The 25,463-nt window shown below is 37.8% G+C and overlaps 1 protein-coding gene across 1 annotated transcript; it reads right to left on the bottom strand.

The window, feature by feature from the left end:
* Positions 1-7,617: 7,617 nt before the first annotated feature.
* Positions 7,618-24,239, bottom strand: LOC121249302 (triacylglycerol lipase 2-like). The gene is made up of 13 exons (XM_041148011.1): positions 23,889-24,239; positions 23,630-23,702; positions 15,027-15,091; positions 14,560-14,669; positions 11,953-12,063; positions 10,016-10,127; positions 9,600-9,740; positions 9,392-9,506; positions 9,144-9,253; positions 9,019-9,059; positions 8,207-8,286; positions 8,021-8,116; positions 7,618-7,937 (listed from the first exon to the last, which is right to left on the bottom strand). Exons 1-13 carry the CDS (start codon positions 24,006-24,008, stop codon positions 7,618-7,620), a joined length of 1,494 nt encoding a protein of 497 aa, XP_041003945.1. The 5' UTR covers positions 24,009-24,239.
* Between the last annotated feature and the right edge of the window lie 1,224 nt (positions 24,240-25,463).

The following is a 25,463-nucleotide window of genomic DNA, read 5'->3' on the forward strand; positions in this document are numbered from 1 at the left end:
CGTTGAAAGCTCATTTTTACGTACCCTAATCATGATAAAATTAAGAAAATCCATCATTTTACGTGAAGAATTATGCATCAAAATATTTATGAAAAGTCATTATTTTATATGAGAGTTATGCATTAAAATATTTATGAAAAGTCATGCATGATTTTATATGAAGATTTATGCATTAGAATATTTATGAAAAATCATGATTTTATGTGAGAAAACATGTATCACAACATTTTATAAAAGAATGCGATTTCACTTAAAATTTATGATATGACAAGTATTCAAGTATGATTATGATGAAGTATGAATAATAAGATATATAATGGCCTATGTTATGATACAAAGACGGTACTATATGTTATGGGCGTATTACATTGCCAAATTGCACATGTTGGTAGTGCACCCAGTGTTCTTCCTTATGTATGGATTCCACAACCTGCGGTCATAAGCGGAATTGAAATTTACTTAAATTTGCTAACCTGAACTCACGGGGGTCAATAGTAGGCACCAACCTGTGACAAGTGAAAGATAAGTTCATGTTCATATTATTTATGTATGTAATTATGAGTATGCATATTTTTCTAGAAACCTTATTTTTATTATGTTTACTGTATGATGTATTATTTATTGAGTATTCGACTCATTTTTTATGTATTTTTATGTTTTAACCACCCAGATGATAATATTTATGAGGATGAGACTACAGGACAAGACTTGGCCCAAGGGGCGAGGTAGAGGCATAGATAGTTTATGTCATTCTCAGTTTTATAATTTTTAAGAAGTTATTTTGATAAGCATATGAGACTTTATTAATTTTAAATAAGTGCTTTCGTAAACTCTCTTTTGAATTTTAAGTATTTAATAAAGATTGTATTATAAAGAATCAGTATACCTGGCGCTTCCTTTAGAATAAAAGAAAATATTTTTAAGTCAAGTTTAGTAATAGCATTCTGACTTACCCGAGAATTTCTAAAAGTGATTTTATTCTTAAATCTGGGGAGCGGAGTGTTACATAAACTTTGATGCAGGTGTGGATAGAGCAAATAGAAAATTGAAGATTAGTGTAATTGCTAGAAATAGTAAGGGTCAGATTTTTTTTTTCATTATGCACATGTCTTCAGTTATTAGCCAATCTTTCCTAGCTGAAAGCTATGCATTGTGGAAAGCAATTGAATTATATACTGATCTAGAGGTAAAAATTGTTGTGTTTGAAGGAGATGCTAAGAATGTGATGCAAGCAATTAAAGAGGGCAAGACTGATTGGACATGGACAGAGCAACTATTGGTAGATATGAAGCATATCATTTTCTTGAGAACAAATTGGCAAGATGGTTTCATTTATCGTAAAGGAAACAGAGTTGCACATGTATTAGCACATAAGGCTCTACAAATAAATAGGGAGCAAATATTGATGGAAAAGGGACCAAATGAAATTAGTGCTATTGTTTTGAGTGAAATGGACTGTATTGAGTGACATGGAATGATTATTTTGTCTTTGGTGCTAATGAATGGAAAACAAGTATGTTTTGATCAAAAATCAAACCATGTCACATAAGCATTTTACTAGATATGTTCTACACACCGATAATAGAATTTTTCTTTTAGTTTAAAACAATAGCCTTTGCCCTTTTGTGTGCTCAGGATCGATTTGTGTGATGTCAACTATCTATTAGTTATTTATTTAATTAAAATGACTAAATTTCTCAATTTAATTATGATCTATTTAATTAATATAAATGTTTTAGTCACAAATAGATTTTATAAAACTAAACTCACAAACTAACGTGGCTTGTAGTGGTACATTAGATTATAAAGACACTTTTATTGTGAAATAAATTTAATGTATCATATGAAACTATGTTAGTTTGTGAATTTACTTTTGCGAAATCTCTTTGTGGCTTTAACACTTCTCTTTAATTAACGAGTGATATGAAATAATCGATTTATGCAACTAATACCAATAGTTTAATTTAAATTTGAATCTAAAATTCACTGATTACTCAACAACCTTGTAACAAGTTAGACCTAAGGCTTGGACATGGATGAAGGCATTGAAGGAGAAAGGCTTGAGAGAAGGGAAGTGATGTGCTGTGTCCTTTTTGACTTAGGGTTCAGTTGAACTGAACTCATGTGAAAGACGTGGGAGTGATGGACCATGCTAGGCCATGGGTCTCGTAGTTGCTAGTTGTTTATTTCTTTTAGTCTGTTTGCTTTTAATTCCTGTGTTAATGGGCTAGGAGCATGTTATTTGGGCCGGATGTATGTAGGACCTTGTATTGTTGTTATCTACCTTTTATTAGCATGGCCCCAGGGCGTTTTAGGGTTTATTTCCTTTAGTGGTATTTGCTAGTATATGTATTGTGCACAGTATTGATGAGAAAATCATCTGAAATTACATAGACATTTTTTTTTCTCTTTTTCCCTTTGCTCTCTCTATTCCCTAATTCCTTGGAGAAGCTCCCCTCCAAGAGAGCAATTTATTAGAGTCCTTTTATAGATCCTAGGGTGTGTTACAATTTTTTTGGTATCAGAGACACTGTTCTTTGTGATTACACCTTAGACCATGGCAAGAGGCACTAGGTTGACACAACTTCAAGATAGGCTAAATGCCTTAAAGAAAGCTACAGACACCCAAAACCAGAACCTACAAGCCAAGTAAAACAACTTAGAAACCGAGAAGATTCCTCTAAAATGTAGTCAGACTCCATTGCTCAGCAGCTTTCTACTCTCACGATAAATTTGTAGAGGAGGAACCACAACCATAGCCATGTGGGTCAGCATCAGGGGTAGATGGTGGTGAGAAAGATATCATCCTGATGGCTGGAGGTGAGGTGCAAGCCTGAACAATAAGGTTGGACTTCCCAATCTTCCATTGAGAGGATCTAGTTGGCTAGATCTATAAGGTACACCAGTTCTTCTCTTTTTCACAATACCCTGCCACAACATCACATAAGATTAGCTTCCTTTTACATGGAAGGAAAAACACTGACATAGTTCCAAGACCTAGAGGAAAGTGGTCAGTTAACGGACTATGACTCATTTTTAAAGGCATTACTGGTTTGTTTTAGGCCAAATGCTTATGACAACCCTATGGAATCCCTCACTCGGTTAAGACAAACTAGAAATGTAGAAGAGTATAAGGACATATTTGAAACATTGTCCAACAGATTTAAGGGTTTATCATATCCTTACAAGTTGAGTTGTTTTCTCAGTGGGCTTAGGGATGACATTAGACTTCCTGTCAGGATGTTCAACCCCTCCCCCCAACTTAATGGCTGCTTATAGCTTGGCCAAGATCCAAGAGGAAAATGTGAATCTCTTAAGGAAGAGTAGCAGATATGGTCTAACTTATTCCCCAGACCTTGGTATTCTTAAAAACCTAGCTTGACCACGAGAGAGGCTGGCAAGATTACACCTAAACCTAATCTTCAAATTCAGAAAATAAACCAACAACAAATGAAGGAGATGAGAGATAAGGGCTATGTTATTTATGTGATACGAAGTGGAATCCCGGACACAAATGCCAAAATCTGAAACTTTATTTGTTAGAAGAAGTATTATGGGAGAAGGAAGGAGAAGTGGACAATGAAGAAGTAACAATCAAGGAGGAGGAAGTAACAAAAGCAGTGGATATAAATGAAAATGTGGGAGATCCCGAAATCACACTCCATACCTTGATAGGCTTCAAAAACGCAAAACTAATGAGGGTGATGGGAAAAATAGGGGCAATGGGTGACCATCCTAATAGACATAAGGTCTACTCATAATTTCCTGAATCCAGCCTTGTTTAAAAGTACCAAATTCAATCTTGATTGTGCTGACAGAGTTAAGGTGAGGATTGCAAGTGGAGAATTGATTCCCAATAAGTGGAGGTGCAAGGAAGTTAGAGTCAAAATCCCGGAAACCATTTTCACTATTGAACTTCATGTGTTAGTACTTGTTGGGTGCAATATGGTGCTAGGGATTAAGTGGCTCAGGGAACTTGGGTCCATTTTTTGGAACTTTCAAAAACTAACCATGAAGTTTTGTGTTGATGGAAAAGATGTTAAATTGCAGGGATTGGCAGCTACCAAACTTATTGAAGAATGGCCCTTTGGCCAGTTTAATAAGCTAGAAAAGCGGGGAGTAGTCTTGCAAGTGTTAGAAAATGGAGTGAAGGAACAATTAGCAGTAGGGAATGAAGTTCCAACTACCATTCAAAAACTCCTGGAGCAGTTTTTTGTGGTGTTTGAAGAACCTAAAGACCTACCCCCAACACGATCGCATGACCATGCCATTTCCTTGATTCCAAATGCCAAACCCATCTCCCAAAGACTCTATATGTATCCTTATTTTCAAACGGATGAAATAGAAATGATAGTCAATGAGTTGTTCGCTTAAGGGGTTATAAGGCCTAGCCAAAACCCATACTCATCCCTAGTGTTGTTGGTGAGAAAGGCGAATGGGAGTTGGAAGTTGTGTATGGACTACCGAGGGCTGAATAAGATTACCATCAAGGACAAATTTCCTATTCCAGTATTAGAAGAATTAATGGATGAGTTACATGGAGTTGTTTCTTTTTTGAAGTTAGATTTGAGGTCCGGATACCATCAAATCAGGGTTAAACCTACTGACATAAGCAAAACAGCTTTTAAAACTCATGAGGGTCACTGTGAATTTCTAGTTATGCCCTTTGGGCTAACTAATGCCTCATATACTTTTCAGAGCCTTATGAATGAGGTGTTTAAGCCCAATTTGAGGAAATTTATCCTAATATTTTTTTATGATATATTGGTCTACAGAAAATCTGAATCTAAACATGTGGGACACCTAACGATTACCTTAGAAACCCTACAAAACAATCAGTTATATGTCAAACAGTTCAAATGCAGTTTCAGGTGTAAGGAGATTGGGTATCTAGGTCATTTAATTTTTGGGCAGGGAGTTACAACTAATCCAGAAAAATTACAGGCTATGAAGGAATGGCCCCTACCTAACTCCCTAAAGTCCTTAAAGGGATTCTTGGGTTTGGCGAGATATTACCGGAGATTCATTGAAGGGTATGGAGAAATCACTGGGCCTTTAACTAGAATATTAAAAAAGACAATTTTTACTGGAGTGAGTAAGCAAAAGGGGCATTCTACAGGCTTAAGGAGGCTGTCACCCACTCACCTAACTTGCACTGCCTGATTTTTCACTGTGCCTCAGGATTGGTAGTAAGGGTTGTGCTTATGCAGCAATGTAACCCATAACTTTTTTCAGTCAAGCCTTGAAAGGGAGGACCTTGTCTATGTCCACTTATGAGAAAGAGTTTTTTGCTCTTGTCTCGACAGTTATGAAGTGGAGACCATACTTGTTAGGAGATGCATTTATAGTAAGGACAGACTAACAAAGCCTCAAATATTTAATAGACCAAAAATTGGGAACTCCAATACAACAGAGGTGGATCTCAAAACGATGGGGTACAATTTCATAGTGGATATAAAAAGGGGATAGAAAACAAAGCTATTGATGACCTCTCCAGAAAAGGACAGGAAAAAGGATCTTTGATGCTGATTTCATTTCCTAATATGGAGTGGGTCGAAGACTTGAAGAAGCCTATGACACTGACCCTCAAATTTAGTCCCTCATAACACACTACAAGGAAGATAAGCCAGACAGTAAGTTTTCTATGAGATATGGGTTGCTTTTATATAAGAATTGTTTGTACATTCCCCACAATAAGGAGTTCAAAAGCAGGGTATTAGAATTGGCCCACAACAGTCCTTCTCGAGGAGCGGGGGGAGGGGGGACATTCAGAATATAACAAGTTTATATAGCAGGTTAGAACAGATTTTTTATTTTATTTTTTTGCCTGGTTTGAAAAAGGATGTAAAAAGATTTATCCAGAGTTGTGACATGCGTCATTGGGTCAAGGCTTCCAACACTTAATCTAGTGGGCTGTTACAGCCACTACCCATACCCCACCAGCCTTACACCCACATCACCATGGATTTTGTGGTGGGGCTTCCAAATTCCCATGGTTTTAACAGCCTTTGGGTGGTGGTGAATTGACTAACTAAGTACAACCACTTCTCACCACTCAAGCACCCCTACATGACCTGAGACATAGCTACCCTTTTTCACAAGAACATCTTCAGGTTACATGGGCTGCCTTTATCTATTGTTTCAGATTGTGACAAAACCTTCACTAGTCATTTCTAGCAGGAATTATTTACACTACAAGGGGTGCAAATGTCACAAAGTATGACTTACCATCCCCAGACAGATGGGCAGACCGAAGCAGTGAACAAGGTTCTCAAAAACTACCCCATGTGTTTTACAGGAGATAGACCTCGGATTGGGCATCATGAATTCCTTTAGTCGAGTGGCAGTATAACTCCACTCCTCATGCATAAACTAAATTGACACATTTTGAAGGCTTATATGGCTACCCTCCACCTAGGCTAATAGACTATATCCTAGTACCGTGAGGATGGAAGTTGTGGAGGTCAATCTCAAGGATCGGGATTACATCTCAAAAATCCTCAAACAAAACTTACAAAGGGCTCAGGAGAGGATGAAAAAGTACTATGATTTGAGAAGAAAAAAACAAGAGTATGCAGAGGGCGAGTGGGTTTACTTGAGATTGCAGCCGTACCAACAGACCTTAGTGGCACTCTGCCACAACCTCAAACTAGCTCCAAGTTTCTATAGGCCCTTCCAGATATGGCAAATGATCGGGAAAGTTGCCTATTAGATGGATCTGCTAGCCACATCCAAGGACAAAGGTACACCACACCTTCCACATATCCCAGCTCAAAAAGAAATCAGGGGCTTCGGTGACTGTTGTGCCAATATTACCACCGATGGATGAACAAGGGATACTCAAACTAGAGCCTGAAGAGATCTTAGCCCGACATATGACAAAGGCTAGTAACCATGCTAAGGTTGAGTTGCTGGTTCAGTGGTAAGGACGGGATAAGGAGGATGCATCATGGGAGACCTACTCAAGGTTAAAGGAGACCTTCCCTCACCTTGTGGACAAGGTATTTTGAACGGAGGGGTGCTATAACAAGCTAGATCTAAGGCTTGACATGGATGGAGGCACTGAAGGAGAAAGGCTTGAGAGAATGGAAGTGATGTGCTATGTACTTTCTAACTTAGGGTTCAGTTGAACTGAACTCATCTGAAGGATGTGGGAGTGATGGACCTGGCTAGACCATGGGCCTCGCAGTTGCTAGTTGTTTATTTCTTTTAGTCTGTTTGCTTTTAATTCCTGTGTTAATGGGCCGGGAGCATATTCTTTGGGCCGGACGTACGTAGGACCTTTTATTGTTGTTATCTATCTTTTATTTGCATGGGGCATGGCCTTTTAGGGTTTATTTCCTTTATTGGTATCTGATGGTATATGTACTGTGCACAGTATTGATGGGAAAATCATCTTGAATGACATATGTTTTTTCTCTTTTTTTCCCTTTCATCTCTATGTTCTCTAATTCCTTGGAGGAGCTCCCCTCCAAGAGAACAATTTATCATAGTCCTTTTACAGATACAAGGGTTGTTACAAACAACGACCACCTTTTAGTACGAGAATGTACAACTGCTTGGCAAAAACTATTGGAAACAACAACCAGATTTACTCCATTATTTTAATCAACAGCCTCATTGAAGCCTGAAGAAAGCCATGAGAGGGTCATACACAACTGGCTTAGCATTTTCTCCCATAACAAAGTCTGCATGAGCAAAATCATCCCTGTGCAGAACTACAAGTTTATCTCCGTCGTGATCTTTGAGGCTGTTGAGCAAGAGCTTCACATCTTTGACATCGGAAAGAGCATCTTTCCCACCACAGCCGAGGAAGAGAGGAATGTCATTCGGAATGCTTGTCATATTGTACACTGGAGGAGTGGGCTGCCCATAATGTTTCCTGTTCTCATCTGCGTTATTGTAATCGTACATGGCTATATTTCCTTCCCTAATCACTGTCCAAAACCGCACTTTCAGCACACAGTATAACCTAGCCAATTATCAAGAAATCAGGCTATAAATATTGAGCAGTACTTACTCTGAGCCAGATGGATCAGGTTCTTTGTAGCTGTTGGCTGAGGCTCGTGATCTAGGAAAACATCTACAATGGAAGAGTTCAAGCAGCAGTTCTTGCCTGTTTAAAATATAATAGCATCATACTTCTGGTTTTCGAGGCATAAGTGGAACTAAAGAAGAAGAAGAAGATGCATGGGTATGATAGTACCAGTGAAAGAGGTTAACAAGTTGGTGCAGTCAACACCTGGCTTGCTGCAAATATCCTGGAGAAGTTTAATTACAGCTTCCCTGTTCAGTTAGGCAAAGAAATAAGATGGCATCAATCCCTTTTTTCCATCACAAATATTAGATTTGGAACCATGAAGATGGAAACTTCATAATTTTACCATACTATAATTAAGCACCTCACCATTATATAAGTTCTTCGACCAACGTTCTACCCTCTCTGAGCGTGATTTGTGTTCATTTTCAAGTACTTAATGCATGACTCTCATCATGCGTCACTCAAGTCTCACGCACCACAGCATCTCACGTGATTTTCATTTATAGTCTACAACAATGGGACCTTAATTCTGTTGATGTTTTAACTATTTTGATACATGACCAGCCACGAAAATTTGGAATCTAACCATTAATTTGGATATTATGCTGTTGTGGTATTATAATAAAATTTTGTTGTGACTCCCCACCCTCCGAGTTTTGCTACTCATTATCTCCATACACCATACTTTTTTTTATTTTTTTAAATTTTTTATTTTTTTTTATTTTATTCTTCTTAAACTTTGTTCTACTCATCATCCATATATCACACATTTGATAAAATAAAAAAATAAAAAAAGTATGATACTGTTTGGTGTGTGGAGACGATAAATAGAATTTTTTATTTATTTAATGCAGATTTGTCTGTAATATATTTAAAAATTAAATTTTTTTTCTTAAGCATAAATGAAAGAACTGCAATATAAATGAAGTTCTTAATTATGGTTAATGCATCAGTGGGAAAAAGAAAAATCAACTTACCCTCTCGGATTAAATTCTTTAACACCCAACCAGTACAAGTCCTGTTATAAGAAAACAAAGAGATTGTCAAAGACTTTATCAATTCAATCGGTTATCTACATAATATACAATTAGCATGCGTTTACCTCCCCAATGAAGTTGTCAGCAGCATATCTCGCAAGCGGCGAGGCCATCTGACCCACAAAAGCAATAGGGCTAAGTAAGGCAGCTGATCTCAACGTGTTCAGCAGCTGGTCTTTTGAAAAGGCAGCCAGAGCAATTAAAGTTCCCTACAAAATATAATCTCAGATTCTCTGACTTCATATATACTTTGGCAGCAGCCAGCTGGTTAAGGGAATATCAGAACAAAATGAAGTAGTAGAATGCATGAAACTCACAAGTGAATGCCCAATATAGTGCAGTTTCTGTCCTGATTGATCATGCACATAGTGGAATGTAGCTGGAAGATCATAAGCTACCAATTCATCCCATGACCAATTCCAATAAGCCTGAATAACATATCAAAGTCATTTTATACATGGAGAACTTGAAATGACTTGGCTATAAAGATAACAAACATCTAGTAGAGAGAAAAAAATAACTGGGTCATTGGGACTGAGTGAAGTATGCCCACTGCTATATTTGGTTCCTCGGGTGTTAGCAAGCCAAACATCGAACCCATTATCAGCCAAGACGAAAGCCAAAGATTGGTCTGGTGGTAATAGCAGCCATGTTATCCCATCCTGCCACCACCCAATAACTTTGTTATATAGACACGGATATATTGTATGAAGAGCAATGCTACTCTTCGTTCTTGATTTTATCATCTATAGTCAAACCGTTTGATGTGATGTATTTTAAATAGTTTCATAGCTTAAACATTTAGCTAAAAAATCATTTAAAATAGGGCAGTCATTTAGTATGACTGGAGATGACAAAATTCAGGATAAAGAAGGATATGTCTCTCATACAAATCAATCTTGTGGGAAAACCGAGCATTCAAGGGACAGTTACAAACCATCAAAAGGCCATGTTGTAACAAAACTGGCGGCCTGTTTCCTGAAGTCTTTCCTGACTGCCCCTCCGGAATTCTCTGCATACTGAGAATATAACCATCTTGTGTTGTTACCTAAAACCGATGAACATCCCATTACACCATATCAATCAGTGGTTACATTAAATTTTGATACCTGGTAAACTGAAAACTAAACAATGTTGGCATTCTAGCTACCTTGTGTTCTTCACAAACATAGCCTCTTGTCTCCACCATCGTTGCACAAATACCATCATTGGGTGCTGGTGCCACTGCAGACATACCATTACCATCCAGACCTTTGGCTGAAAGTAACTTTGTTCTTGTACCAACTACTGTCTCACAAAACAAAACTACAAATAATATTGAAGTCAGCGTGTTGGCCATCTTCATAAGCTTTGATTTCTGGTGCAACCACCTTTAAAGTCCTGACATTTTTTATAGTTGCAGACAACCATTTAAGTACAGAACTTCACTTGAAAATCTCTAATACCTCCTCATGTCAACGATTACACCGATGGTTTAAACAAGGCATCTCCGTGGGGTCTCTTCTATTCCCATTATCCAACAATTTAACTATAAATATACCTTGGATTTCGTCACTGCCACGATTTTATATTCTAACATGAACTCGTCATCAGAGTATTCAGACCGATGAAGCAAATAAGTAAGCCAAAGCATAAGCATTTCAGAAAATAACATTTTGTGGCAGTTTCTTTCTTTCTTTTTGTTTTTCTCCTCAAAAACAATCAAAGCATGCTTCCGAAAGAGGCTTCCAAACCTAAAACCCATCACCAACGTTTCATACATGACAAATCAGAGTTCTACACATACACCAGAATCATGAACTTCTAGTGGCACATTGCAGACCCTACGTTCCTGTGCTCCTAAGTTCCTAACAGATTTCTCCAATGCCAAAAATTAGAATATAACTAGACTAGTTTGTTTTTATAGTTCATCTCATCTCATCTAATCTAATCTAATATAATCTAATCATTATAACTTTCTCAAATTCTCATACAAAATAAAATAAACAATTCAACTTTTTTCAAATTCCAAAACAAAAATAATATTAAAAAAAATATTCTAACAATATTTTATTCAACTTTTTAATTTTAATCTCAACTCATCTGATCTGATCTGATCTACAAATGCAAACAAGGTTAAAGCATACACTAAAAACCCCGCTCTATGTTCTTTGATTAAGAAGGAATCAACTTGATCTACATCATAAAAGTCCCATATTTTCTTCCTGCAACTGAAGTTGATAAATCTGCTGCGGTGATACACGTTCGATGTACCAATTGTTCACAGTTCACAGTACTTGATAGTTCTTAACCTGCAGCACCTTCCTTTGTCCGAGGAACCTACTCTCCAGAAGGAACAATGGATACCTGTATTACTTTGATTATCAGTAATTAAATTATCGGACTAAGGGCGAATGTTTGACATCTCCCCAATTGCAGACTCTGGAAAAGTAAATAAATCAACCCAAAAGGCCATAAAAAGGAAGCGTATTTCAAGCACCTTCTGGGTACATAGGTTCTCCATAAAACCAAACAAGGATCACAGGTAGGAAAAAAAAACACAACCTTGTTAGCATATTTTGAGTATTCAGTAGATGAACAACAGGGTGGCAGTAAGTCTGATGAACTATATTTCCTTCTGATACATTCCAGTACGAAAATAAACTGTAATGGTATAGAAATATATTGATAGTCTTAATCATTGGGAGTCATCAGCAAAAGCTGAAACTACTGCTTTAATTTTGAAAATGGCTAAAAATGATTAGTTACTCCAGAATTATGTGCGTAGACGCATCCTTTGGCATCTTTTCAGGAGTTTTGGCAGCAGTTTCAGGCAATCTAGATCTTGTTATACGTCCCCTGAGGGACTGAAATTGCCACCCTCTAGGTTTAATCCGCCCAAGCAATTCCCACCCTCTAGGTTTTATCTGCCCTAGCAACTTCATCTGCTCCTTTCTGAACTGCCTATTTGCATGCCACTTTCCACCTCGCCAGCCCAAGCCGTACCTGCAATTCAGAAATATAATGCAAATCTATGAGAAATTAATGGAGGCCTTCAAAATATCTGAGTTCGTTTTCAGTTTAAAGAGTAAAGAAGCCATGTTCTCATGATTTAAAACAGTAAATTTCTCCATTTCAGTTCAACTCGATTAGAGTTTCACAGATCAAGCAGGAAATAGAACATGAACCAACAATTCAACTTGAAAATCTCTCAGGGAGAGGTGAGGTAAGGAAGCATGATTTGCTATACTTTTTTTTTCCAAACAAGTCCGACTGGACAAAGCAAAAAATAATTGTTTCGAGTTGGTTTCAGCTAAATGATATCCTTTTCGACCAGTAGTCTCTGTCTCTATCTAAAGTCAGACCTTTAACTGAAGCTTTGCCTAACATGTCCCATTCTCTCACCTCATCCATTGTACTTCTGGAATTCCTCCCATCAGTAACTGCTTTCAACTTGTACTAAGTGCATCTGTACAGTCATTGCAAACAGAAATCCAGATGACATGACTTTCCCACGCCCTATTTTCAATTTCTGATGGCTTGTGCAACACCAATGCAATAACTTTCATTCCTTTTCTGGGTTTTCAATAGCCCATAAAAAATCTTTACTTTGGCCTTGCTCATTTTGCCAACATGTCATTTGAACACAATTACACAAACCTTCTATACAAGAACCCTCACATAGCTACCCTGAGTGGATGTTCAAAGCTGTACTGTACAATCTGAAAGGGCTAGAAAAACTATACAACAGTCACATTGGTTTTGCACAATCTTGTATCAGCTTTTGCCATATCACATGTCCCTTATCACAATCAACTTCCTCAGATGTATGTCCTTTTACTCCCACCTACAGTTGATAACACTACGCGTAACAGTGAGACCTTCCCACAATCAATAAGGGATGGGAGTTTGTTGCTACACTTTTTTTTTTTTTTTTGTTGCTACACTGTAGAACTAAATCAACAAATATACTATATGAAAAACACTGTCGCTCTTTTTCTATGAGTATAAATATTATTAATATCAAAGGCGTAGCCCATGTACACCAAGTCTCTTTTACGGGCTTCATCTTACAAATGTGCACGAAGGCATCTTGTGAGCCATTTATTCTATATATAATGATGAAATGAGAAGAACCATGTTTGCCCGCACTTCATACCCTTAGTCCCCATGTAAAGAAGAACCTATCAGTCAAACCAACAACCAAGTTTCTTTTTTTTTTTATAAGTAAAAGAAAATCGCAAAAACCAACAACCAAGTTTCTTCTGTCAAGAAGTGCAATATAATATTCTGTAATATATCCTCATTAATACTTTTGTACTTCACCAGTAATCTATCTATTACCTATATAATTTTTTTAAGAATCCGCTTAGCATTCTATTGAGCCATCTCATCATTTTGTTTTTTATAAATAAAAATGAAATTTTATTAAACCAAGTAATTAGGCATAGTCCAAGCACACGGGAAGTATACAAGAGAGAACACCTAATTAAAAGCTAGGAACTGGAAAGAACAACAGGCAATCATGAAAATTAGCCCCATCAAGAACAATAGCAGAAGCCCAAAGAAATAATGTATGGAAGAAAAAGCATTTAATCTCTCCCAACAAGTGTTCTCCATCTTCAAAGCTAAGGCCATTCCTCTCAAGCCAAATACACTACATAAGTCCATTTTATTTTATTAACAATCTCAACCCTTCACATGCTATAAAGAGCTTTCATTGTATTGTCTTTATTACCACAATAAACCTACTCGATTTTTTTACATTAATATTAAAAAAAAGTTTGAAGAAGATATGTTTCCTACCATTTATGGTAACTAATTCAATAGAGAAGGGGAAAAAAAGACTTTTTACCTTATAACGGTTATTGATTTTCCATTATTTGTCTCTTTGACTTTCTTACACTAGAGTTCTGTCATTTTATTATTACTTTTCCAATAAAGAAAAAATACTATTCATCTTATTGTAATTATTGACTCATCATTATTTACCTTTTTGGCTTCATCACCTCTTAACTATTTTACTTGAATTATTTCTGCACATTGCACAAGGCGATGACTAGTGCATCTAAAAGCACCTAACAAATGGCTTTTAATGCAAAATGACCCCAATTATTAAACACCAACTATGTACCAAAGATTTCTGAAAATACCTGAGTCAAAAGCTATGCAATAAAGGAATTATTCATTTTGGAGAAAACAACTATAATGGATCACACGATACAATCTCTCCTCCATCAATGACAATGGTAAAACCATGTCAATGTTATGTCAATTAGAACTTTGCATGAGACCTCTACAACCACATTAGCCCCCTTATGGATTCACATAGCTTATGAATTTTAGTTTGACGATAAATAATTTCTTTACCCCTTTATTCTATAATGAATAATACTATAGGGTTATTAGAATTAAAACATGAATCCCCGAATAGATCAACTTTACATTTCAAGAAAATCAAGCGGTAGTATTGATTGCTGGAATTGATATTTAGGAACAAACCCAATAATCAAAGCAGTTCCGGCAGTGGCAACACAAGTAGGAGCACTGACACTTCCCGAACCAGTAATCTTTCTAATTTCTGAATGTCCGAGATTATAATTGCTACTCATCTGCCAGAAAACAAGAAAAAGTATATTCAGATCTAACAAACAACGAAAAAACAGAGGGAAGGGGAAGGAGAAGCTAGTTTGAACATTTTGCCTAAATCCTGCAATTAAAGTAATTCCTATTTGCAATAAAGATGGTCCGATGTTCACATTATGCATACAAAAAGAGATACAGTCCACTTGCTTTTGGAAAGGAATGGAGACAAAACTACACAAAATGGCAGTGAAATGCTAATTACGGCTCATACAAGCATGGCTAGTAAGGTTCAAGCAAGTATAAACTTTTTTCCTTCTTTTATCAATAAATAAGAACGAAAATATAAACTAAGTACTATCTACCATTATGCAACAATTACTCACAGCTTTTTCAATTGTTTCAAGCCTTTGATCAACTCTCCTTTCATGTAAGTGACGTATAGAATATCCTGCACCATAAGATAGCGGTATTGATTAGACAAATGTCCAAAAGACTTTATTGAAGGAATCAATGACAACAAAGTTTTGCACCTCAACATTAACACATGTACAAATATGTTCCCATGATACGGAGCAGGGATTAAGTCAATTTCTACTTTTCATACATTTTATTCTGAGGCAATCAGCTATTTCTTTTGTAAGCTTTAGCAACCGCCCACTGAATTGACATAAGATATCCAAAAGTTATCACCATAAACTCACTTGACACACTGAGTATGAAGACCGTGATATAGGCATACCTTTTATTTGTCTCCCTGAGAAAAAAAGATTATACATTACTAGGTAAATTGTTCATTTATATGACGGAGGTGTCATAAAAGATTTTTAAGGATCAAGCTGTTAATCCATCTCATCAAAAAGCCATTAGTCAGAGTATCAAATCTCTACAGAAATCAAGAACAGAAATGGTCCGAATTTGCCATATGTCTTGCAAAGTTGTGGCCAATGAAGGAGATAAGGAAGAGACTGCAATCCACAAGAGAAAAACTTAGTTCACAGCTATCTCACAAATTTAAGGTTTTCTCTCAATGAGGCTTGATAACATATTCTTCCTTAACATCCTTTTGCATGATAAAAACATTTCACTCTAAAACAATTAAATAAATCAAATACAAGATAAGGCCTGAACTTCCACTTTTAGGTTGACTTTCACTTGCTATAGCACTGTGATTCATTTTAAGAAGACCTAAATAAATTCACAAGCATGTGACTTTGCCCCTTTTTGGTGAAGATCGCTGAATGAAGGGATTGCTTTCTATGCTAATGCCCAGTACAGGACACCAATTTTTCAGTTAAGATTAAATTAATGAACAGAAAAGCCAGCCACTGATTGTCCAAGAATACCCCAAGTTCCGGGAGTAGAAAGGCCAAAATTGGGAGAGCTCTATGTATGTGTCCAGCAGTTACCAACGTGTTTAGCAGTTGGAGGAAATTGTGTATAAAGTCTGTGTCAAGAAGTTATGAAATTATTTTCAGATAAGTAATTCGTGGCATTTATCACCAGTTGCGTCATTGCAGCAATTACGTAATGAGTTTTCATGTATTGTATTAATAATAGGTCAGCGGCTTAAAAAGAAAAATGGTATTGTTTATCTGTGATTCTTGCTGTGGTTTCCAACTCCCAACCATAATGGAGCTTATCCTTAATATCAGTCTACTTTATCTACATCTGCACATCATTGATCTACGACTTGTCAGTGGTAGCAAAGCTATGGCTACAACCAAAGAATGAGCTGAGCAATTGGAGCTTGGGATGAGCTGTGTGAAGGAATTTCATGGTTGGATACAACTTCAGTCCAATCATGTGCAACGCATAGAAGTATCTTTTACACTTCATGAAATCATCCTAAAGGAAGTGAAGGGGGTTCATCTAGCTCACACCATTATTTTGTAAATGAACTTTCCTCAATGCGTTGGAAATGACCTAGCGAAAGGGCTTAATAGGGTTACTGAATTTGGTGCTCTTAGATTTTTTTCATAGGAGCTTGGTTTTAGATTTTGGTTGTAATGCCCAAGCTCCCTCTTGCAATAGGTATTCATCCGTGTGATACCCCATTATGATAAGTGATAAGAGTAGGTGGTGTTTGAGATCCCACATTGCTTGGGAATGAGAAATTCTTACTCTTTATACTAGTCCAATGGGACTCCAATTGTATCATTGACTAGTCCTTTTGGAGTATAGGCCATGTAGTTTGGGCTTTCCATTGGGACGTTACAAATGGTATCAAAGTCTATTCCAACTAGAAATGTGGGATTTGAGTCGTGCCACCTACGACGGATGGGCCCAACGAGGACATCGGGAATTTGGGAGGGGGGAGAATTGTGATACCCCATTTAATAAGAGGATAAGGTAGGTAGCGTATGGGATCCCACATTGCTTGGGAAGGAGAAGTTATTGCTCTTTATAATGTTCCAATGGGGCTCCAATTGCATCATTGACTAGTCCTTTTAGAGTATAGGTCATGTGATTTGGACCTTCAATTGAGGCGTTACAATTCACCAAAAGTGATGAGGGTATAATAATAATATTGAATATTTTCCTCTTCTTTAAGAAAAAGGGGAGTAGGGGTTACTCAATTTTTATTGACCAAGGAACCCTGCGAAAGCAAAAGGTAATTTTGGCTTCATACCATTTGGAAGGAGAGGCCGACCAATGGCTTCCATGGCTGCAAGCCTACAAAGGGTGCATAGAGAAGGAAGGACCGAGATCACATGGGAGTAATTTGAACAAGAAGTGTGAGCTCGCTTCAGAATAACAGATTACAAAGATTCCCAGATAAGGCAAAGGAGAAATTTCAGAGAATATAATAGAGGATTTGCACTGGGGGTGTAAATTGACCCCCTAGATTCGGCAAAGGGTTAGGATTGAGCACCAAACCAACCCCATCGTGGACTGTGTGCAAACTAAATCATGCTGATGGGGTCATTCCCACCAGTCAATGGCAAAGCTTGGCCTCCGTCAATGCAATCTGATCAGTTTGTGGATTTGAACAAAACAAAAAATCAACAATCCATCGATTATTTTCATCAACCACACTCAGATCAAACATGGTGTACTTATCCAAAAAAAAAAAATCAAACATGGTGAAAACTCAAATCAATGTCACCAAATTGATCTCTATGGCACATTCTCCTTTTTTTTTTGGGGGGGGGGGGGGGGGGGGGGGATTATGGGGTCTTGCCAGTGTCTTCAGTTTGGAAAGGTATTTCCCTTGGTTTTGCAAAAGGACCTCAATGTCAGAAGGAAGGGATGCAATCATGGTAGTAATCGGAAAGGACCGAAAGGTAGGTTATAAATTAGAACTGTCGAAGGCGCCATGAATTCATCTTGTATTCCATGTTTCCCACCTAAAGAAATAATGGGTAATATGAAGCGCCTGTTCAGACTTACCACCCATAACTGATTCTGGTGATGTTTAGCTGAAGCCCTGCCAAGAGTATTATTAGGCCAAACAGGGGAATGAGTTTGCTGCACAAGCATTGGTTAGATGGATGAATTTCAACTGAAAGATTCCACTTTGGAGAATGTTGAACAGTTGCACATCAATTTCCCATCTGAACCTTGAGGACAAGGTTCCACTCAATGGGGATGATTGATAGGCTGAAAAGGATGTGAAGACCCAACCTGAAGTTTGTGGAGTACAAGGGCCAAAGTGGGAAAGTTCTATGTGCATATCTAGTAATTACCAGCGTGTTAAGCAGTTAGATGAAGTTATATATAAAGAGTGTGCATCTAGTAGTAATGAGATCATTATCAGCTAAATCATTCATAGCACTTATGCAGCTATCACCAGTTGTGTCATTGCAGCAAGTTATATATGCAGTTTGTGTCCTGTGTTATTAATAGGTTGTTCGCTTGTGAAGAAAACTGGCTGTGTTTATCTGAGACTCTTATATCCACTCAAACCGGATTTTATCCTTAATATCGTCCTGCTTTTCATATACATATGCAAGTCATTAATCGGGGACCCGTTAAACACGCTTATAGTTAGCAAAATCCATATCGGTGGCACTTAATTTTGTTGCTAAAGTTCAATAAATCACTAAAAAACACCCTGTAACCTTTTCATGAGGAAAAACCTGTAGAGACCTGATAAGGCAGGTGCAATACCAGCTGGAGGCTCACGGGACTCAGAGAATAATTCAGAGGAATAGTCTAGAAACTTACGGTTATAACTGAATGTATGCGCTGGCAATAAAGTTGTGAAAAGTCTGGAATGGGTGAAATGCCTATATATGCTGTAGTCATTTGTACATGGACACACAGAGAAATATACAGAGGTCTTTTATGGGCATTGCTTCTTTCTTACATTATTTCAAACAACTGGTGCTCTGCATCTTTTTATTCTTCATTATGGTATCAAGAGCGTAGAAGGACTCGCGTCCAACAAAAAAAAAAAAAAATTCGTTTCAGTTTATACCTGTCTTCCATGGCTTCTTCAGAAGCAACCCAGCCCTCAAAACTACTTTAATCCACACTGCTTCTCAATTCATCACCGTCAAACTCACTATTGACAATTTCTTACTTTGGAAAGCACAAATCATGCCATTTTTAAAAGGTCATCATCTTCTTGGTTTCGTTGATGGGTCTTTCCCCACTCCACCTCCCCGTCTAGCTGACAAACCCAACCCAGCATATATTAGTTGGCTTCAGCAAGATCAACTATTACTCTCAACGATAAACTCCTCTCTTTCCGAAAATGTTCTTGCTCAAGTTCTTGATTGCGTGCTGTCTGCAAAACACTGCAAGATTTATTTTCTGCAAAATCAAATGCTCATGTTGTACATACTCAATACCAGTTAGCTACCCTTAAAAAGGGATCTGAATCTGTATCTGAGTATTTCAACAAAGCAAAATCTCTGGCTTCGTCATTTGGGGCTGCTAGGCAGCCTCTCTCAGAGTCTCAATTTTTGGTATACTTACTTGCTGGTTTGGGTACCGAATATGAGTCCCTAGTCAGTTCCATTACAACATCTCCAGACCCCATCTCCAACCATCAGCTATATAGCTTCCTCTTGAATCATGAGTCTCGACTCAATCACCAAAACTAGTCCTTACTATCTGGAACCAATCTTTTTGTCCATGCCACTACTGTTCTCCCACCCACTACAAATGTTCCTCGTGGTCGTGCCCCATTTTTTCCTCGAGGAGGACGTCGTGGTCGCGCTGGTTGGAGAGGTAATTTCTCTGGACCTCGAGGCCAGACCCCCACGACTTACTCCTCAAGTCCTGTTTGCCAGGTTTGCAACAAACCGGGCCACCTAGCTATTAGCTATTATTTTCGATTTGATCAATCTTATCAGGCACCACCTCCTCCCACTCTCACTGCAAATGTTACTTCATTATCACCCACCTCTACTCCTCTCCATACCTGGTTCCCAGACACAGTTGTGACTCACCATTTCACTCCAGATGTTCAGAATCTCAACATGGGCTCCATGCCTTACCAAGGCCCAGATCAAGTCAGTATAGGCGATGGCTCATCTTTGCCAATCCAGAATATTGGTTCAGCTCAAATGGCATCCTCCTTTGGCAATTTCTCCTTAAATAACCTTCTTCATGTTCCATCTATATCTCAAAATTTACTTTCAGTTCGTAAATTTTGTCAAGATAATCATGTATTTTTAGAGTTTCACTCTAATTTTTTTCTTGTGAATGATTTATGCTCCCAGGAGACTTTGCTTCAGGGCCTCGTTAAAGACAATCCGTATGCCTTGCCGACCACCTTGGCACCTCCATCCATCGTCTCTCCTCAAGCCTTGATTGAAACTCACACCACTCCCCAGCTTTGGCACTCACGGTTGGGGCATCCTTCATTTCGCACCACAAATTTGATCCTTCGTCATTTTCAGCTCCCTCTCAATTCTACTGCTGCCTTACTACCTTGCTCAGCTTGTGCTCATGCCAAAGCCCACGCACTTCCGCACCCACCATCACCATCTCATTCCACACGTCATTTTCAACTTTTATTTTTGGATGTATGGGGTCCAGCCCCACTACTTTCTTCAAATAGTTCTCGCTTTTATTTGTCTATTGTAGATGATTACTCTAAATTTCTATAGTTATTTCCCATGCAGTTGAAATCAAATGTTACATCTCTTATGGTTGCATTTATTCGGTTTGTGAGTAATACCTTTTCGGCCAATATAATTTCTATCCAATCCGATTGGGAAGGAGAATTTCGTCCCCTACAATCCATTTTTAAATCCTGTGGGATTTCGCATCGTATCACATGCCCATACTCCCATCAACAAAATGGGAGTATTGAACGTCGTTATCGACAAATCGTTAAGACGGGCCTCTCTCTTTTGTCCCATGCCTCCGTTTCACAAAAATATTGGGCCGAGGCTTTTCAAGTTGCTACCTACCTCGTAAATCGTCTACCCACACCCGTACTAAATGAGAAATCACCCCCTGAAGTTTTAATGGGCCAAACCCCAGATTATCATTTTCTTAGAGTGTTTGGGTCCTTATGCTGGCCCAACTTGCGACCTTTCAACAAACACAAATTAGACTACAGATCTTTGCCATGTGTGTTTATGGGCTATAGCCTGGATCATATGGGCTATCTGTGTTTGCATATTGCTTCAGGCCCGCACATATGTATCTAGAGATGTAATATTTGATGAAACTGTTTTTCCATTTGCACCTCAGCCTGCGTCTACTCTTCAGTCCAACAACTCCCGTCTTAATTCCTCATTGTCTGGGTCTTTTACTCCTTTAAATTTTCATTCGGTCGGCCCAATTCTCACCCAACCCTCATCTGAGTCCCAATCACCTTTAGAGTCCATCACTCACTTACCAACTTCCACCCATTTTCACGATGGCCCACACTCTCCTTCGTTTCCCATTCAACCCGATTCCACATCTAGGGATTCATCGTCTTCCTCAAGTCCTGCCGCTCCCTCTCTCCCCAACACATTCACTTCTAATCCAGGTCCTGTTGAGTCTGCATCTTTCTCCATCCCGCAGCCAACACGTCATTCCATGATTACACGAGCGCAATCCAACATTCACTATCTGAAACGTAGAAATGATGGTACCACCTCTTGGCCATCGTCTAAAATTTCTACCTCTCTCACAGAAAATACTCATGTACCTTCCATTCCCGAGGAGCCTCGCTCATATTCTGAAGCTTCTAAATATCGTGATTGGAGTCTGGCCATGAACACTGAAATAGATGCACTCCCTGAAACCATACTTGTGATCTAGTTCCACCCTCTGCCTCTTACAATCTCTTTGGATCCAAATGGATCCTAAAGACGAAACGGCATGCCGATAGCTCTCTTGAGCACGGCAAGGCACGCCTTGTGGCTCAAGGATTTCATCAACAACCCAGACTGGATTACACTAAGACTTTCAGTCCAGTGGTTAAACCAGTAACCATTCGCACCATTCTTTCTCTTGCAGTCTCATGTAACTGGCCACTCCATCAGCTTGACATACAGAATGCCTTTCTCCACAGGGATCTCGAGGACAAAGTCTACATGAAACAGCCTCCCGGATTCGTAAATGCAGATCTGCCCAACCATGTCTCTAAGTTAAAAAAAATCCATTTATGGTTTAAAACAAGCCCCTAGGGCCTAGTTTGCCAAGTTGAGTGATCAGTTAATTTCTTTTGGTTTCAAGTGCTCTGTTTCTGACTCATCTCTATTTATTCTTCGTACTGCATCCACTAGTTTGTTTATACTTGTGTATGTAGATGATATAATAGTGACTGGGTCGGATTCAAAAATTATTTCTGAGTTTATCAAGTCTCTGAGTACTCAGTTTCCAGTCAAGGATCTAGGCCTCTTACATTTTTTCTTAGGGATTGAACTTACTCGTACTGCTTCTGGCCTTTTCCTATCTTAGTCTAAGTATGTCTCTGACTTGTTACATCGCACAAATATGCATAATGCCAAGTCTGTCTCAACTCCCATGTCCACATCTGAAAAGCTCACTACACTCGATGGTTGTTCCTTTGATGATCCACAGTGGTATCAGAGTGTTGTCGGTAGTCTCCAATACTTAGCATTCACCAGGCCTGATATCTCCTTTGCTGTTAATTGCATCTGTCAGTATATGCACAGTCCTCGTATCCCTCATTGGCAGGCCGTTAAGCGGATCCTACGGTATCTTAATCACACTAGACATCTTGGTTTACATCTATCCTCTAAATCTTCTTTTAATTAACTGCCTATGCTGACTGGGCTGGAAGCCCAGATGATCGTAAATCTATGGGTGGCTATTGTGTTTATTTTGGCTCTCACTTAATCTCTTGGGGTTCTAAAAGCAACCCACTGTTGCTCGGTCTTCCACTGTTACTCGGTCTTCTACGGAAGCCGAATATAAATCTGTTGCTAACACCACTTGTGAGCTACTATGGTTGCAGTATTTATTTACTGAATTGGGTGTCACTCTTACTTCTCCACCTACATTATGGTGCGACAATATTGGTGCGACTTATTTGTCTCAAAATCATGTTCTTCATGCACGGACGAAACACGTGGAGCTTGACTACCGCTTTATAAGGGAACGGGTTGCTGCAAAATCACTGAAAGTTTCCTTTATCTCAAGCAAGGACTAACTTGCTGATATCATGACCAAGCCTTTGTCATCAGCCAGATTTATCACTCTCCGATCCAACCTTACTGTCACTGCAGTGCCATTTGTAGCGCGGGGGGATGATAAGGCAGGTGCAATACCAGCTGGAGGCTCACGGGACTCAGAGAATAATTCAGAAGAATAGTCTAGAAACTTACGGTTATAACTGAATGTATACGCTGGCAATAAAGTTGTGAAAAGTCTGGAATGGGTGAAATGCCTATATATACTGTAGTCATTTGTACATGGACACACAGAGAAATATACAGAGGTCTTTTATGGGCATTGTTTCTTTCTTACATTATTTCAAACAACTGGTGCTCTGCATCTTTTTATTCTTCATTAAAATACAAACAAAAATAAGAGTATTGAAGAGCAATTAAACATGATTCAAGCATACCAATCCATGCCGTAGTAACTGACGCTATAGAAGTTCCAATTGTAAATACCGCCTTATGCCTATCGAATATATCCTAAACATCACAATACAACAAAAAAAAAGTATGAGTTAAAAATTTTGAAATCCCATACAAAAACCCAATAAGACAATGATCAGAACAAACAATCACAAACAAACACAACCCATGAAGAGCACTTGATACCCATTAACTCAAATTCAACGGAGAATTCATAAATGAAAAAAAAAAAAAAAAAAGTACCTTGGCAGAAAAATAGGTGTCCTGCATAGCAGCCCATGAATTCAAAGCCTTCCTTTTCAACTGGGGCACTGCCACTAGAGAACCCAAAATGGACGTCCCTGAGCTTCTTAATCGCTGCATAGTGCATACTAATCAAGACCCAATTGGGTTGCAATCCAGAAGAATTTTAATGGTTCAAGCAAAATATTCCAGGGAAACAAACAAGAAACTAGGCAGGAGCTTCTTGTTCGTCCTCTTCTTTTGCTTTGTTTCGTTTCGTTTCGTCTTTTTTTTTTTTTTTTTTTCGTGAAGGTGTCGTAGCGTCGGGTTTAAACTTTATATAATACTAAATTCGTATAACACTAAATTTGTGGCAAAATTAATCTATGATTAAGGTGATAATAGGCTAATAGCTTGGCAAATACGCGAAAGTCGCGAACGATTTTGGACGCAGAAATTGTCTAGGCATATAATGGTTGTTCTATTAATTTTGTTTGCAAAGTCTGATGGGTTTGGCCTATAGATGAATGCAGAAGGACCAACTGTTGAGCCCCATGATAATTTATAAGCAACAAAACTCGAGATAAATAAATTTTTTATTCTAAAAAACTCACCTCAACTCATTATTATAATTTTTCTAAATTTTAACGAAAAATATAATAAATAATTTAATTTTTTTAAATTCTAAAATAATAATAATATTAAAAAATAATATTCTAATAATATTTTATCATCTTAACTCAACTCAGTTCAACGTCTAAACGTAATCTTAAATATCATTTAATATTAGATATCTGAACATTGATCCGATGGAAATTTACCTTATAAAAAAATATGTTTACAAATTATTTTTTTTATAAAACATATTTACAAATTATTTACTTACTCATTCAATCTGTAATACAGATGTTAAAACCCTTCGCATTAATTAGAATAAAAGAATATTAATATTTTAATTTTATAGTTCTAAATATTCTTTTTTTCTGAGCGGTATAATTAATCTTACAAGAAAATAATATCATTGATTAGAGAAATACTTTAGTCATAAAAAAATTTTATAAAAATAATTCACAAACTAACGTTTGATACATTAGATTATAAAATTATTTTTATTATAAAATAGATCTAATAGATCACATGATGTCACGTCATTTGGTGAATTTATTTTTGTGAAAGAAAAATAATATTTACAGTCCTAAAGTGTGTAAATTTTGCACACAATACCACCTATCATTTTGCAGGGTGTGCAAATTAATTTGCTTTCTTGGAATGTTCCTCCTCAAGGTAAGATGAAGCTTAATTTTGATAGTACATTGTTTCATTCTTCTGTGATGGCTGGTATTTGTGTTATTCTATGAGATGATCGTGGAGTTGTTTTGATGGCTACAAGCCGTAAGGAGTTTGGTATTTTTAAAGTTGATGATATAGGAGCTTTAGCAGCTTTGAGGAGTTTACAGTTAATATTGCATATGGGTGTATCTCATCTGATTTTGGAAGGAAATTCGTCAACTATTGTTGAAGCTATTCTTCAAGAGATATTAATCTATCTAAGCATGGGCCTGCGATAGCTGAAATTCAAAGTCTTCTTCGTTGTTT

Source organism: Juglans microcarpa x Juglans regia, chromosome 2D (assembly GCF_004785595.1).
Source record: "Juglans microcarpa x Juglans regia isolate MS1-56 chromosome 2D, Jm3101_v1.0, whole genome shotgun sequence".
NCBI lineage: Eukaryota > Viridiplantae > Streptophyta > Magnoliopsida > Fagales > Juglandaceae > Juglans > Juglans microcarpa x Juglans regia.

Coding starts and splice junctions, on each gene's coding strand:
- LOC121249302 (XM_041148011.1), bottom strand. CDS start 24,008: ATGCAGCGATTAAGAAGCTCAGGGACGTCCATTTTGGGTTCTCTAGTG. Junction 23,703..23,888: donor ACACCTATTTTTCTGCCAAG/GTACTTTTTTTT, acceptor TGTGATGTTTAG/GATATATTCGATAGGCATAA. Junction 7,938..8,020: donor CCTGATCCATCTGGCTCAGA/GTAAGTACTGCT, acceptor GGTTTTGGACAG/TGATTAGGGAAGGAAATATA.